Below are 17433 nucleotides of genomic sequence, written 5' to 3' on the forward strand. Positions count from 1 at the left end.
GCTTGTTTAGAAGCTAACCCTGGCATATAATCAGTACCACAGTAGCATTTAATCTTGTGTATTTGTCCATAGCTTACTTTGCTGAGTCTTAGTATTTTTCTTCAGGTACAAAATTTCGTGCATCCTATTAACTTACTGTATTACTTCATTGATGACCTAGATCTGGGATTTTGGATATCATAAACGAAAAATAAGATCTTCTGAATTCTGTAGTTCCAGGTGTATTAAGATTAAGAAAATCCTATTTACTCTTTTCTTATATCTTGTTACAGATTAGCATTAGACTACCAGAAAATTCCACATGACAAAAAGTCTTGTTTCCTTTCTTCAGCAAGTTTGCAAACTGCAACATTAGCACATGGAGCTCTGGCTCTAGTAGAGACAGCTAAAACTGGACTAGAAACTAGATCACAATTTCCACACTTAATAAGGCAGTAAGTAAGCTGTCGCTATGGGACAGAGCTGGTTGAATTGTCATAACTGCTCCATAGGCATAAATCTTAGACTTGCGCCAGATGCTTCATGCTGTTCCTGCTGTGCAAAACAGCTGGAAATTCAGCTTAAAGGATTTCTTTCCTAGAGAGAAACTACAGGTGGCATACAGTTGAGATAACGTGAATTTGATGGGAAGATACACTCCAGTCATACGCTCCAGCTCCAGCATTACTGTTGTGGCTTCAGGATGCATGCCTGATTCTGGGGTTTGTACTGTGATAGATAAAAACTGCAGTTCAAGGCATGGGAAACAGTCTTACAAATTGATGTAAAGAGGTGAAGCTGGTTCTTTTCCTTTTTTATGAATGTGCTTTGTCGCAGTAGCTTTTGCTTTGCTGCCTCTTTTCAGTGTTCATGGATTTTTTTTCTTTGTCCCGCAGGTTCAATTTTGGGGTAATATTTTGCCTGGTAGTAAAATGAGTTTGAGTTCAGGACTCCTTTTTAACGAGCTTTGAGAAATTATAGTAATGTCAAATGCAGGTGAATCTGCTTGTTCTGTATCAAACTAGGACAGATTAATCTGAAAAACAGCAATTATGTGGTGGATCCCCATCTAGCTGATGAATTAGTTCTCAAATGCAGACGGACCTCTGCAGGATAATCTTTCTGAAGAAGGAAGGGATACAGTTAAAACACATTGGAAAATGCTTTCAAGGAGGCCCCTGTGAGTAGAATTCTTACTAAGCTAAGGCTGTGGATCTACATGTTAATATTATTTCAAGCAATAAGAAGTTTACATTAAAACCTCAAGCAGTGAAACATAACAGCTCTCACTAATTTCTCATATGGTGCTTTACTGTTTGTTAAAAACCAAAAATTTTACTGGGCCATTTCTAGTATGAAGCTTATTCTGAGCTTAAGGGTTGAGAAATCTATGTATTGTAGGATGCCTTCTGCAGAGGGTCTAGGCTGAATAAAACAGAAATAACACCATCATTGAGGCTTTGTTTACACCCAAGAGTTTAACTATGTTCATATAGCTAAAGTAATATAACTGAATGAGCAAGGATGATGGTTGGCTGGTTAGAATGTGTTTATGGGAATGGAAATAAATTATAGTGCTATAAGCTGTATTTATAGCAATGTAACTGCAGTAGGGTTGTAGACGGGAACAGCACTGCCAGAAGGAAAAATCATATCCCTCACTGGAATAATCATGTTGTACTTCTATGTGGTGGCCAAGCCTAAATTAATTCCAGTTGCATTTCTGAGTACTTAAATGAGAAAGCTGCTTCAGTAAAGGCTTTCTTTGGCTCTGAGAGGATTTAACACCGAGAGGTGTTGAACATCTGCATCTTCACTGAAGCCTGTGCTGTTTAAGGTCCCGTAAGCCATCACAGTCCCGTGTTTCTGTCTTGGCTCTAAATCTCATGGAAGTCAACAGGAAAATGCTTAGGTGGCTGCAGGACAGGAGCCTCTTAAGAGAGCTTTGTTAGCCTGATATATCTTGTTTTCTAACAAATCAGGTGCACAGTCAGTACGAAGCAGTTTATCCTGAGTGCAGAAAAATGTACCAAAGTGTGATGTGATGTGACAATCACAGGGGTGAGCTGGGACACAAAACCAAGTTTTGTTCTGTTCCTTTCTCCTCTCTGATAATATTCATCTTAGTAGTGAGACCATTGCTGGATTCAGTGGGCTCTGGGTCAGACCCTGAATTTGCTTACAGTCATTACAGGATCTGGCTTGAGACTATTTCTAACCTGCATCTTCATGAACATTTTCATTTTAGTTCCATCTCACAAGACCTACAGTGTATTTTTTTCTTACTAGTTTCCATTTAATGTCACCACAGCTGCTGCTGCCATAGATACCAGATGATGAGGAAGAAGGAAGAGAAACACACTTTCATAGGGTTTCTGCACATACATGCATAGAGTAATTATGTGGGGTGATGACCTGTGCAGACTACGTGGTCTACCTCCCACTCAAAGCAGAAGTTAAATTTGAAGTCAAGTCCAGCTTCAAAGTTAGATTAGGTTGCTGAGGGCCTTATCCAGTTGAGTTTTGAATATCTGCACTGATGGAAATTCTGTAACTTATTCAGCCCCTGTTCTTTTTCTCGATATAAAGAACTTTTTTTTATACGTATGTGGAATTTCCCTGCTTTGCTGCAGTTTTTAAATTGGATTGAGATTTTTTTAAATTAGAATATGGAGTGAGTTCTAGAAAGATTTTTCTTTTCTTGAAATAAAAGTCCACACTTGAATATAACCCTATATAACAACAGTCAAACAAACCCATACACTGCAATTCTGGAGGCAGCAAGGAGGCATGCGAGCAGCCAGTCTAAATGAGCAAGACTGAAGTACTTCTTTTGGGAGTAGAAGAAGTCATGGTTACAAACACAACATCTAGAAGATGGGTTTTGATAAGAACAGGCCCTTAGTTAACTTCTCAGGGTTTTTTTTTGGTTTGGGGTTTTTGTGTCGGGGGTTTTTGGGTTTTTTTTTGCACCACAGGGCAAAATTCCCCACACATGACTGCACTGAGATATAACATTTCCTTATTTTGGAATATGTCCTTAAAAATAGTGAAAAATAGTGATATTTTATGCCATGGCAGATTAAGTAGATTTAAATACCCCAGTCTTTAGGGAAAATGCTCCAAGATGAGGGGATACAGATGCTGGCTATTCCAAATGTCTGAAAAAGAATTAAAAGAGAAGAATCACCAAATTTTAAATTTACACAGTGATGGGATTTAATTCTGGCTTTACTGAGGCTATCAAGAGTTGTGTGGCTAAATCTGTTGTCAGCTGTAATAAACACTCTTTCTGCTTCAATTTATGTGAACATTTGCAGCTGTTGAAGAAACAGACATCTTTGCCTCTTAGTCAAACAATACATAAAATGAATTATGCTAGAAGAGATGATGTGCAAAAACAGGTGACAGAGCTGTGCGGTAATCGATTGACGTACAGAAGAAAGTGTGAGGGACCTACTTTTTCATATTGATTACCTCCTACAGTCATTGGATTGTGAAAGTGGAGCTCATTCAGTGGAAGTCCTTAAGAGAGAAAAAGAAAAAAATCATACATGGGTTTATTTTATAGTCTACATGGAAGCTGTATTCATGTAATTTAGAAAGATCCACTGAATCCCTTTCAGCAATGTACAACACATACCAAAATTTAAGAGGACTGTGCCATCCTGCCTTTGTCTGTCTGCTTAACTCACTACAGACATGAACACACACCATGTATTATTTAAATGTGTAAGTTGACACATACAATTTATAGGATTTAGAAGTGAAAAGGACATGAATTATACAACAGAAAGCTTTCAGCATGCTGCAGAGTTGAATGTTTCTAATGCAAAATGAAGACACGCTTTAACCTTAAAAAAAATCAAAAGGATGTGGTGGGTAGTTAGATAACCAATCAGACCATCATGCCCATTTGTCCTGCTATCAGCAGTGAATTTAGTGAAGATCTCACTGGGTGGTGGTGAAAGCACATGTGGGCTGAGCTGGAGGACCAGGATGATGCGTTTGTATGACTGTTTTCTGATGAAACAGATTCAGGTAATCCGTGTAGTGAAGCTACCCTTTAGCGTGACGATGGCTCTTTCAAATTTGATTTGAACTCAGCTTGACAAAGAGGTACAGGTATCAAATAAAATTGCCACAACTGTTATAAATAAGGGCTTTTGATGAGAGGAAGGAGCCCAAGCCATCCAGAGCCTTTCCTGAGACTAACAGGAATGTACAGAAGTGCCCCAGCCAGCAAGAAAGGCTTCCTACTGAGTCTTGAGTCAACCCCAGAAACCAGATGCAGGGAAAACTGGGCTTTTCTAGTTCTGGTGTTCAAAGAGGAACTTTTTTTTTTTTTAAGCATAAGTACAGATATTGTGAAATGTTACTCTAAAGTGAATATAATGCAGTCTTGATATTCTTTTTAAGAAAGTTGAAATCAGGATGTGCCAATTTAGCAAAGTAAGCTTTCAAAATGTGCATGATGCTTTTTTTTTTTTCAGCTGAGCACTTCAAAAGCCATCAAAATAGCTGTTGCCTTCTGTCCTGGAAACCAGCAGGAACCTATAAATAAACGTAAAATAATACAGGAGCAGGAAAAAAATGTTCTGCCATCAGTTAATGTCGTTGTTATTAATTCTGTTGGTGTTTTTTTTCTTTTTACAGTGTATCCTATTCAGTGCATGTCTCTGAGGATTACCCAGGTACAGTGCAACATTCTTGTCCGTGACCCATGTATGCATGTTACTGCAATTTGCCATATTCAGATGAGAATATCTGAAAGGGTGTTGATGTCTTCCAGGTGCACCCTTGTGCTAATCATGTTCCATTAGTTAGATTATTTTCACAGTCATTTCTCCTTTTCAGGCATCATTTATCAGCTGGGTCAGGGTGAGAAAACCTGGTTCACAAGTTTACAGAGACCAGAGCTCTGTGTCTGTACGGAGACCGATGCTTTCTGTGTCTGCAGCCAACAGTGATAGGAGTGAGAAAGCGCCCAACTCCTCTTTGGCATGGTAGATAAAGCTTGATCTTTCAAGAGGCTGAGCAGTCTGGCGCAGGGCCAGCAAAGCACTTCTGTGTTAGACCTTAATGAGACTACTCACGTTCTTCAAGTTAAGCCTGTGGACTGCGCGTTGGTGCTTCTCAGGGTCAGCTGGAGCCACGGGTTTGTGTATGGGTATGTCTTTGGTAATGTAAGCTTGCAAAGCTGTTCCCAGCTGCTCAGTCCTGCCTCCGTTTCGTACTCTTGGCAAAACCATTTGTGTAGCCGTGTGGCCAATCCAGACAAGGGGAATTACTCATATGAAAGACAACCAGGCAATAGTGAAAGCTCATTTTCAGCTAGCTTATTTCCCTGATTTCCTTCACAAAGAGACTGCACAGATGCTTCAGGTGGCACAGAGGTCAGCAGAAGCAGGAGAGGGAAACAGGGGTGAGGACAGGCAGGTGCTGTGCAAGTAAAGGTAGATGATAGTACTGCTGGATTGCACCATATTGTGTATTTTGCACCTGGGATTATTTAATAGTGTATGTACCATGAATGATAAGAAACCCTCTGGCCTTTTTTGATCTTTATCCATAACATCTCTGTAATATTTCTAGAAGAAATATTTCTTGTTTCTTTTAGGATTTCTAAAGAAGTGAGGCTTTGATCTTCACTGATAAGCAGCAGACATATGTCTGTTCAAAACACCAGTGTTTGAAGCAGATGCAGAGAGAAATCAGCATCATCAGTGATGCTAAATACAATTGATTATGTGAAAGAATGAGAGAGGTGTTTTTTACCAGTTAAAAACTGGAGAGAAAACTGCTACTACTAATAATAATCTATTCAAGGTGTAGTAAGGGGAGAAACTGAGGTTCGTAAAATACACAGTCATACCAGTGATAAATTGATTTACTGATTACTCCATTGACCTGACAATGAACGGAGGGATAAATAGTTGAAAAAAATCTTCATCATATGTTATTAACAGTTTGTTTTATTAAACATCACAAAACTTGTTCTGTGGGAACCTCTAACTAAATGGCAAGCTGGAGCACTGAACCAGCAGTTACTCCCACAGCATGTGAGGTGTCATCTCCTGGCAAACTGTTCTGTCTGACAGACCTCAAACTCGCCCTTATGAATGCTCCTTGGCAGCATGCCCTGATGGCCTACAAACCTGAGTGACTTTAGTGGCTCTAAAACCTAATAAATATTCTCTACCATCATCCCCTGTATTTTAAAGCCGGATAGAATTTGAACATTTTACACTGTAGCTAAGTGGGGGAGCCAGGGGTAAACCAGCTGCACATGTATACTGATTAAAATCTAACCTTTCAAAGCTTTCAAAGACCTGATTTAATTCATATCTCAAGCTTTTGCAGTATGTATGTTTTCTTTGTGATGAAGAGGTGTTCACTGTGTTAGGAATCATAATGACTCTTTGCCATTTTACAGCTTTGATCCTAAAAATACTGGTGAGCCAGATTCTTTGTCACCTCCCTTTGTCCTAAATCTCTAACTTAACATTATTGCTGACTGTGGCTCTTTTCTTTGGTATGTATTTTAAGGGATGTTTCAGGGACATGACAGAGTGCATGATGTCAAGTCTGGGAAGCTCTGTGCTGATGCCCTCCTCAACTGGAAGGTGATCTTCAAGTATTGCTGCTAGTTGATAGAGTTCAAAGCAGCACATATTCATCAAATTAAATTTCTCACAGGATAAATCTTTACAGATCAAAAGTAGTCCATTAGTGTGTAGCTATGCCAAAGCTGTATTCTCTGGAGACTAAGAGTGTGTAATACACAGTGGATCAAATTTGGAAATCCGGGAGAAGGCTTGTTGGTCATCAGATAAATTTCTAATGCATGCAATAAATACATGAAAATAGAAGAGATTAAGTTACTATACAAATGATGTTCATTCAGCCAAAAGTGATACCACCAGAAGTAATTTTAGGTACTATAAGAAGAGCTTTGGGTAGTGCGCATACTCTAGCTTCTTGCATTGCTGTTACGTATGCAGCATCACCACTTTGGCACTGATAACAGTGTGTAGCTATTGCTGAATTGCTTCATAATACATCAAAAGATTACAAACAGCTGAGCATTAAATCATACCTATAAGAACCATAATATGACATGACAACTTCCAATAATGGAAGGTGTTTGAAAGTTTCATAATTATGCATGAAAGCTAAAAATATGCTCACAAAGGCACACTGAAGAACTTAATAGGAATAGTGTTGAGACAGTAATGTCTCAAAGTTATGTATACATTGCTGAAATTGTGAAAATATCACTGCAAATTTTAGAGGCAGGTATATCAGTTCCAGCAAAGTATCTCTGTAACCATTTTCTCATAACACTGACACAACTGGGGAAAATAATGCTCCTAAGGAGCAGTTATAGAATATAACATCAATGAGTAGACTAAAGTCCCATTAATATGAGTGGATCATGGCTCCCGTGAGAACCATTACAGCAACAAGCATTTTGCTAATGAATATATGTTTGGAGTGATACATGTTGGCTGCTGTAAACTTGTAGAACCGCTGTAGTCTTTTATCCAGTGATTTGTGGGTTACACACATGTAAACAGAAACATCCTTTTCTTAGACCTCATTAGATTGCAGCAGACGGGGAGAACCAGTTTGGCAGCGAGTGGTTTGCTGCATCCCTCTGCTAGGTCCAGGCACTAGGTCCTCTGCTAGAAGAGGAGAGGTGTTCCTGGGTGTAGTGTGTTAGAAACTGGATGTTGAATGAAAGCAATCCAAAACCAGTATCTTAATTTCAGGTTTCATTAGACTGATGGAAGGAAAGAAAAAAACCCTAATGGCTGCCAAATGGAAAAGAAAAACAAAACCTTGGCAGTGAAAATCATATTATGCAGCTGCCAAGAAAGAATGACAATGAACATAAAAATATAATTAAAATCTGTAAAACCTGTAATTGAGCAGTCCTTTTTTCCATATATGTATATCTTGGTAATTGTCTATTCTGCACAGCACATGCTGTTGTTTTTCATACTTTTTCATATAGCAATAAGTTCTAGTGCACAGGTTTCCTTTCTCCCATCCATACATATATGGTGTTATGTCTATTTAGAGCCAAATGGTGGCCTCTGTTATTCCGGCTCATTAGATTCTATAGCACTAAGTTTCACTCCCAAATGTGGGAAAGGAATGGGCCTGTGTCCTATATGCCCAGAGCCATCCGGCATGGTGAGGCTGACACCGAAATGATGACAGCTAGGTGCTGCATGCAAATAGAGGCAAGGCAGGGGTTCATGGAGAGGGTGAGGTGCATCTGTCCTGGAGGCGCAGTTCACAGCCTGTCCTGCTGAGAGGCAAAGTGGGAGAAGGAGTGAACGCTGGCAGATGGCTGAAGGGGAGCCCCTTGTATTCGCTTGATGCTGTGGCTCTGAGACACATCCCTGTGCCAAGCGCATAGCCGAGCAGACACAGACTGAGCAGGTGGCTGTGCCCACTGGAGAGCAGTGCTCAGGGAAAAGTGGTGTCAGCCTCCTGCAGCAATTGCCTGCACGCAATACATGTTTGCTGGGCTGAGCGAAGATCATTCAGATTAGCTTGAGGGACAGCACGGGACTGGAAGTAGGCGAAGGTGTGGGATAGTGACAGGCTCAGTAGATGTGTGTGAATGTGGCAGAAAGGGTGTTTCACAGGCAGCGAGTGGGCTGGGAAAGCCCCACGCGCCTGTCCCTGTGCAGCAGCGCAGCTGCTGGTCTGCAAAGGCAGCGTGGCACACCTGGGCGAGAAAGGGGCAGCAGCGCCGGGGCTTCGTCTTGATACAGGCTGCTGAGAACCTCTGTAATACAAAGGGTAATGCTACTGAATTTACTGCTCAATTAATGTGAACATCTTTAACGTTTCACCGGAAGCACTGTGGTCAAAGGCTTTGAGATTGCAGCAGTATGCTTAAAATTACATGTGAGTTCACGCACTTTGCTGTTGTGGGACCGGAGTGTTTGGAATTATGATAAATCAAGTCCTTGTTCAATTCTCTTGTCTCTTTATCTGTGATTATCTTAATTGTCAGCCTTTCTGCTCTAGAGCATAAGTTTCAATTCAGCCCAGATCAGTAGAAAACAAAATATTATTACTTTCCTAGGCAGTTCAGCAATTCATGCAAAATTAGCTTCTGCAGATACTACCTAAAAACTTACTGTTCCTTGTTTGTTGTTACTAAACATTTGGTTGGAAAACAAAAAAGGAATGAAACCAAAAAAACAACACACACACACCCCCCTCGACCTAATCCCTACATTTTGTAAGAAAATTTGGGATAGACTTGCCATATTCATATCCGTATCCATACCTAACATTTTTGTTAAGTGGGAGGAATTCATTTTTTTTCCTGAATCAGGCACGAGTTATCCACTGATTAGAAGATACTTCAAACAACCTTTATGTGACTAGGCAAAATGAGGCACGGGTATTTTGCATATTAGGCTGTTAACACCCAGCTCTGAATGCAGCCATTACTCTGCACAGCAGATCTAGCCTGAGTTTTAGTGTCAGGCACAGCAAAAAGCGTGGAACAAGTCTAAATTTTGGGAAAGGTTGGCTCAAACCCCCATAAGCCTTGTGGGACAGTTCAGAGCAGCACTTGGTGTGACTCATGAAAGCCATGACATCAGACTCCACAGGATTGCTTGTATGAAATTTGGGTCCGAATCTTCCATCCTTTTGGTATTTTTCTTTTCGTTAGCAATCTCAAGAGAAAAAAAAAACCACACCAGGAAGGTGATAGCGCTCAGCTTCCCTGACCATTTGGGGAATGGTTCCTTATGGTGCAGGGGTGGGACAGGCAACATGGGAAGGGGCTGGCAGAGCACAACTGGACTTCACCATGCAAGGTTTTTTTCTTTCATAGATAACACTTATGTTTCCAGTTCTGATAACGATGAAGATGTGTTAGTTACAACAGAGCCAATTCCAGTAATTTTCCACCAAATCGCTACAGGTAATCGTATGTCCCAAGTGTTTTATCAAGTTCATATTTTGTGACGAAAGACAAGATGTTGCCTGCACTTAGAGGGTGATATATTAATGTGTGCAGCTATACCGTTTGCTATTTTCTCACAGTCTTGCTATAGTAAATTGTCCTACATTTCAGTATAGAAGAAATTATATTTCTTTTGGGGATCACCACGATTGTGTAGGCAGAATGTATTTTATTCTTTTAATGTCTTGCAGTCTGTCCTAAAGCAGTTCTTGAATACAGTTAGAGGTGCTTAATACTTCCCAATTATAAGTTTTCATGCTCACTTGCTTAAAACTTCACTAAATCTTCACCATTGGGGATGAAAGAGTCTATAAGTACCATTGCTGCTGGTGAATTATATCAGGAAGTTGAAAACAAAATGGTTCAGTTGTTTCACTAAATTAGACTATAGAAAAAAAAACGTTTTTTTCGCAGTGATTTTGGCAACCTTTAATTTGAAATTATTTCCATACTTTCAAAAATTATTTGATACATGAGAGGGTATGCTTTTCAGCCATATAGGCCCATTTATACAATATATAATCAAGATTTGTGCATATTCCATAGAGACTTTTTAGATTTTAGCAGACAAATTCCCTGATGATTTCAGGCTGCAGGAGAAACTGCACAGAGCACTCTTAATTCTGGCAGTTCTTCAGATAGGAACACTTGGCTTTGCAGTCTTTTTATTATTACAATGCTTTAGGGCTTTTTTTGTGTAACACAGAATTACTTTGAATTCCACTGGAAAACCAATATGATCTTCAGTCTCTGATCTCATTATACTGATGTAAATCAAGAAAAATTTTACTGAAGTTGGTGCAGTGGCACCTAAACAAAAACTGGCCATTATAGTCAGAAGTTTTAAGACAAATGTTACTTGCAAATATTTATGTAATTTAAAAAGAAATGAAACGTGTCATTTAGAATAGAATAAAAATCTATTTTTTATATAGAAGATGATCTGATTTAATTTTGCTGAGGAGTTTTGATTTTTCATTCTTTTATAAAGTATACAAAATCAATGAATGACGCTAAATTGTAAATCGCAGATTGGGAAAAACTCCTAGATGGACCAGCTGAGTTTCATTTCACAGTTGAAAATATGAATCTTCTACGACATATGGACTTCTGAATTTTAGACTGTTGTATTGTAAACTCTTTGACGCTTTTCATATCTGTAACTTTTTGTTCCTTGTTTGCTCTACTACTGCAACTAAGTATTTCAAGTCCGCATATGCAAAATTACTTCACATTTTTCACAGTTGTTCCCTATTTTCCCTTTTAAGAATTAAGAAAAACCAGCGATGTCAACTATTGCTTATCCATAAAATCAAAATTACAGAGGGAGAATGGAGAGGTATGTATTTCTTGTATGCATATTTTAACAGAAGTTATTTTAAGAAACAACAGAAAATAATAAAATATGAATATTTACCATAGATTTCCTATCAAATGTGTGCTTAGGCAAACTGTACACGTTTACACATTTTAGAAGATGAGCATGGTTCTCTGGGTTTCATATGTGGATTAACCAGTGAACCACTTAGTTGGGATAGGGATGCTCCTATCCTAGGAAATACGGTTTTGACATTTATTTCATTTTTTGTTCCAGCAGTGGTGTAGACCCTGTCTTCCCTAAAAATACAGCTCTCCTGGAGAAGTAGATCATAACACCATTACCTTTTAACCTACTCTTGCACATAGGACCACATCCCATTTATTAGCTCACTGCTTCTTCGTGCAGCCTGCAGCAGCCCCACTGGAGGCTTTAGACCTCTACATGACTCTATTCACCATTAGTGTGTGGAGTGTTAAGGCCTTCTAGTCACAGTTGTATTTGTGCTGTACCTCTGGCATGGGTCCCTGACCAGTCTCACTGAGACGTTAAGAAAGAAGAGGCACTAACGTGAAGTCTACAGGGCTTGACAGTGTTATGGGCTCAAAGAAAGTACCACGTAGGCTCCTACCCCTAGCAAGAAATCAAGCATTGTATCAAGAATTCAGGTGCTTGACTTAAAGACTTCCTTTGGTAAGGGTGATTGCTGAGGTTCTTGACAACTGCTTTTTAGGCTCTGATCTGTATTTGATCCTGGAAAGGTGAGATAAGCATGCCCAGATATGCTAATGTATATGGTTGAGTTTTTAGTAGTTTCGATGTAAAATGCTGCACTGGAAATACTTTACTTCTACTGCCTCATCATTGTATTCAGTGCTCGGTAAATGTGCAGGAAGAATTTACCCGTTTAATTAAAAGCCTGAGATATAGTCAGCTTCTATGGGGCAGAGTCTGAGTTTTTATTTTGTTTTTAGTTGAATGAGGTACTTAAATATGAGAGTACCTTTAAAAAAAAGTCTCTAACACTGACCATTTACGTTGGCTAGACAGTTAGAGGTTTGGTTAGGACAGGATGAGTTTGCTACTATTCTGATGTGAGAGTTTCATTTCTCTTTGGTTCATGTTGAATTTTTGTTCAGTTGAGTTCTGTTTTAACACAGACTTCCCCTTGAACTAAGGTTATTATAAACCAAAGAAGACCAAAGTCCCTTTGTTTCTTTTCAGTGAAGTAGAAGCAGAAATTATTTTTATGCCTTGTTGTAGAACATTGCCATGAAACTGGCTGAAATACGTTTTTTGTTCTATGTATGCAGTGAATAGAGCAGGACTTTAGAGGCGAAGGTGGGGAAATGGGGTTAGAATGACTGACCATACAAACTGGTGATAGGGGTATATTTGACATTTATGAATATGCGGGATTTAGGGGTAACTTCTATTCTTTGATTCATACATCTGATTTCTATTCCATTATGGCAGTTCTGTGCGAGACATACATACAAAATAAGCACTAAGGGCATCATGTTCAGGTTAAAGTGAAGAATTATGATTTTAACAGGTGTTCTTTAGGGGTCCTTGTCAGCATGGGGCCTAGAAATAACACATGGATTGTGGGAAACAAGAATTAGTATCTTCAAGCAGTTACATAATTATAAGTAAAGGCTCCATTGGTGGGAAGCAGAATATAACACTTCAACTCATGCTGAGTTGCAGTCTGTACCAGGATGTTCTATTTACTTGAGTGCAATTTTTCACAGAGCAGCCTATTTAGAGCAGGTTTTACTTTGGTAAGCATATTACTTTCTAGTCCTTAATTTTCAAAGTCTCAGAACAGAGCTAGTCAGAAAACTAAGTTTGAACTTTTCTGGCAACAGGCTGGAACTTCTGTTAAAAATAATAATTAAGCAGCACTGTGTTAGTTTTTCACAGAAAGGAACTTAAGAGATCTCATGTTTGAACTTGAATTATTTCCTTAAACTATTAGAATTGATTTACCAGAATAAAGTAAATTAAAATTTTATTAGGTCACTGAAACACCAAATGAATTAAGTCCAGAACCTGACTTGGTGGGTAAATGATGCTTTGTTTAGCAAAAGCACAGAGTGAGGTATCCACACATAGCATAATGAACTCCTCAGTTCCCTAAAATACCACACTGGGTCTGTAGCCAGACAAGTACTATTTCTCCAACATATTCAGGGTGGTTTTATGTACTCAATTAGTAGATGCTTCTTTTGTCTGATATTTCACTATTCGTAAAACGGGCCCTTAGTACTTTTTTGGAAAAATGATACTAAAAAATCTCTTAATAAAGGGTGCTATGAGCTTATTCGTAAAAACCATAATTCCTGTAGTTGTAATTAGAACTATAAATGTGAGATAAGCATATCACTTGTATCATTGTTAACTTTCCTTTTCCAATAAGGAGTCACGGCACAACAGCACAGTTGAAGAAGACTCTGAAGGAGATAATGATTCTGAGGAATTCTATTATGGAGGACAGGTAATGAAAGAAATTTTTGCACAAATTTCAAGAAATTAATATTTGAAAGCTTCTGTTGTTCATTCCATTATAAATTTATGGTAATAATTAATTCCTTATGTTTATTCAACATCAAATAGAATGCCATATGTATATATACATAGTATTTTATAGCAGAAATACTGACTATGTTATACTGCATAATTATATCAAATTTAAAATAAGATTAGTTTATTTACATTTGCAAAGCTGTAAGAATAGAAAAAGCAAGTACTCTTCAGAACATTTGAAAATAGAAGCCAGTTGCTTACTTCCAGGAAATAGATATTCACTTTTCAAAGCTTATCCCATTATTGATACAAATAGGAAGACAGGCTAGATCCAAATCTGTTACCTTCTGGAGGACTGCCATTTTGTAAAGTCAAGAGCACCGCAATTTAATGGTAAAAGTGGTTATTACAAAATAATTTTGATCTAGGCAATAGTCCACTCTTTTTCTGAGCTCCACAGTTAAATTCACCTTGAAAAATGCTACATATTTTTAGATGAATGTACTGCTCTGTGTCTCCTTCCTGTTCCTTCAGCAGAATTACTTATTATTACCTTCTCTTATGTATTGGGAAATAAAATCTCTTCATCTCTTTTCCTTTTGCAATGTCAATAGAGCACTTCACGCTGCTAGTCTCTTTATTCAGATTTTTCTTATCTTTTTAGTCTAACTATTGCCCCAAAGGAATCATTCCTCACTTATGTTATTAGAACTGTTTATTTTGATGAACATTTTAACGAATTATGGTTGCTGTTTGTGAAAGTTGTCCCTGCCTCAGCCTTGAAGCTGAAGCCATCCGTGCCCTGGGTGCAGAGCCAAGGCTGCAGGAGCACGCCAGCAGTGCCAGCCAGTTGGGTTGGTGCAGAAAGCGTGGGATGCTGATAAGCAGGACATCGCCAAGCTTCTTATCTTGCAGAGCCAACAGCATGGTGGGGTTTGGACATGAAATACATGTTGAGGTGCTTTACTCCAAAAAAAAAAGCACGCCCCTAAAAAGCTATTAAAAGTGATATTGAAACTGGAACTGAAAGAATGTATTTTCAGTGTCAGAAATAACTGACATGGGGTATTTACTCTTGTTCACTTTTTAGAAATGACTGCAGAATTGCCTCCCTTTAGCTGCCAATGCCTACAGCCCCACGGAGCGCTGGGGAAGACTGTGGACACATACTTCAGTGCAAAGCATGATGTCTTATTTTAATCTGCCTGAGAGGAAAAATCTTCTGATTTTGCCCTGTAGTGATGAGTTGTGTGTACTGGCTCCATTTTTCAACTCTGCAGAAAGGGCAGTAACCTCAAGGTGAAGGAGAAGGCAGCAAACAGCTGGGAGTGCTTATTTCTTGAACCAGTGCTAATACGTTTGGAAAAGAATGCCTGCTAGTGCCCAAATGAATGAATAAATATTAACGCTGCCTATGAGATATGAACACAGAGAGCACTACATCATTTTGCAAGGTGTAAAAGAGCTGTGTAACAGGCAGTACTGGTTAGAATTTAGTTCCCTTATATTTGAAGTGGAAACTACATTATATTGCGTTGTCATTTTTTTTAAGGTAATACATTTAATTGAAGGAATTATAACTGGCCCCAAAAAAACCCAACCCACCAATTAGATCAGTGTCATGGTTTAACCCCAGCCATCAACTAAGCCTCACGCAGCCGCTCGCTCACTCCCCCCACAGTGGGATGGGGGAGAGAATCCGCAGGGTAAAACTGAGAAAACTGGTGGGTTGAGATAAAGACAGTTTAATAGGTAAAGCAAAAGCCGCGCATGCAAGCAAAGCAAACCAAGGAATTCATTCACCACTTCCCATGGGCAGGCAGGTGTTCAGCCATCTCCAGGAAAGCAGGGCTCTATCACGCATAACAGTTACTTGGGAAGACAAACACCATCACTCTGAATGTCCCCACTTCCTTCTTCCTCCCCCAGCTCTATATGCCGAGCATGATGTCCTATGGTCTGGAATACCCCTCTGGTCAGTCGGGGTCAGCTGTCCCGGCTGTGTCCCCTCCCAACTCCTTGTGCCCCCCCAGCCTGCTCGCTGGTGGGGTAAGGAACAGAAAAGGCCTTGACGCTGGTTAAGCACTGCTCAGCAATAACAAAAATATCTCTGTATTATCAACACTGTTCTTTCTGAGCACAGATCCAAAACATATACTTCCTAGCTACTGTGAAGAAAATTAACTCTATCCCAGCCAAAACCAGCACAATCAGCAATAAAAATAAAATATCAGATGATTCTGACTGTCTTCAGTATCGAATATTCAAAAAGCAAAATGAAGAGAACAAACAAAAACCAGAAAAAGACATCATAGTATATTTAACAAGGAATAAAAAAGGAAATTTTGAATTTAGAATTTCATGGTCAAAAAGACAAAATTCTAAAGAGGACCTGTAGAATTAAAGAAAATATTGAGGACTCAGAAAATAAATAGGAGATCAGGTAATGAGCAAAGTTCCTTGAGAGAGAAAAAGAGCAGTCCTTTTTCCAATAAAGTGATTGTAAGAGTTACTAAGTGAGAACCAGGTGTATTGGGAAGACAAAATAGTTGACTGTATATGTGGGGAACTGGCAAGGCAAGCTAGTCATCATTTGGGATGAGTGTTTGCTGTGCTCACAGAGAAGGGGGACAAAAACATTGAGTTTAGCAACTAGAAGGAATAGATGCCAGTGTAATTGTTTGCAGTACAGTTGGGGAAGATGGAGGTCAGGGATAATTCTTAACATTGCTAAGTGGTTACAGCTGGAAAGACAAGAGAGCAGCTGATGAAACAAGGACCGTGGAAGATGGGAAATGGCATTTGATGGGCAGTGAAAACAAGCTACGACCTTTTGGTCATAAATTAAATGTTTGTATCAGCTTCCTAGGCACCTGCTTGTAATCCTCCCTAAGGATTTAATGGATAAATACTTTAAAGTAGCTAAGTGATTCAATAGCCCAAGTCCTATTGATTTTCAATGGGATTTAGGTTTGTAAATCACTTAATCTCCTTTAAAAATGCAACCTTTTTGTCATTATGTGGGACAAAATAATCTGAATCAGGTCTCAGATTAAAAACTGAGACTTTCTAAACACAGACCTTTCAGACACAGCAAAGTTATCAGATTTTCAGCTTTTATATTTGCTTCCTCTGAGACTCGCTGTTAATTCTTGCTTTGAATCTCTATCTTCTACATTTCCAAACAAGAACAGGAGATTGAAACAGTAATACTACTGCCTTTGGCACTCTCTCTCCTTCTCTTGTGCTTCACTTACAGGACATACTTGCAAATGCAGATATACAAAACTCTAGCAGTCTCCTCTGCATACATCAGCATGTCTGTGGCACTAATTCAGGGGTGGAAAATACCATACGGTGGTCTTAAAATTTGTCAGAACACTGCTTTGTTTCCCTTTTGAGTTCATAACCTCTTACCATCAGAAAAGAGATTGGAGAAAGCATTATGCTGATCAGTTCGGTGTTCTGTATAGTGTTCCTTTTGGATTTTATTATTATTGATACATAAGACTGATTAAAAAAATGTGGTTTAGGACCAACAAAGGTGACAAGTGCACCACAGCTACGATTTGTGAAATAATTGCTGTGCTGTCTTTGGAAG

At 39.0% G+C, this 17433-nt stretch overlaps 1 protein-coding gene across 2 annotated transcripts in view; it reads left to right on the top strand.

The window, feature by feature from the left end:
• The window catches only part of PARP8 (poly (ADP-ribose) polymerase family, member 8), a 116990-nt gene that overhangs the window by 46877 nt on the left and 52680 nt on the right, over window positions 1–17433 (top strand). For both annotated transcript variants that reach the window (XM_010563530.1, XM_010563531.1), the window contains exons 3-6: window positions 4636–4673; window positions 9854–9943; window positions 11254–11324; window positions 13726–13803. In XM_010563530.1, coding sequence (XP_010561832.1) covers window positions 4636–4673; window positions 9854–9943; window positions 11254–11324; window positions 13726–13803 — 277 coding nt within the window. The remainder of the gene's footprint in view (window positions 1–4635; window positions 4674–9853; window positions 9944–11253; window positions 11325–13725; window positions 13804–17433) is intronic.

This window comes from Haliaeetus leucocephalus, unplaced genomic scaffold (assembly GCF_000737465.1).
Source record: "Haliaeetus leucocephalus isolate CR32 unplaced genomic scaffold, Haliaeetus_leucocephalus-4.0 Scaffold169, whole genome shotgun sequence".
NCBI classification, from domain to species: Eukaryota; Metazoa; Chordata; class Aves; order Accipitriformes; family Accipitridae; genus Haliaeetus; species Haliaeetus leucocephalus.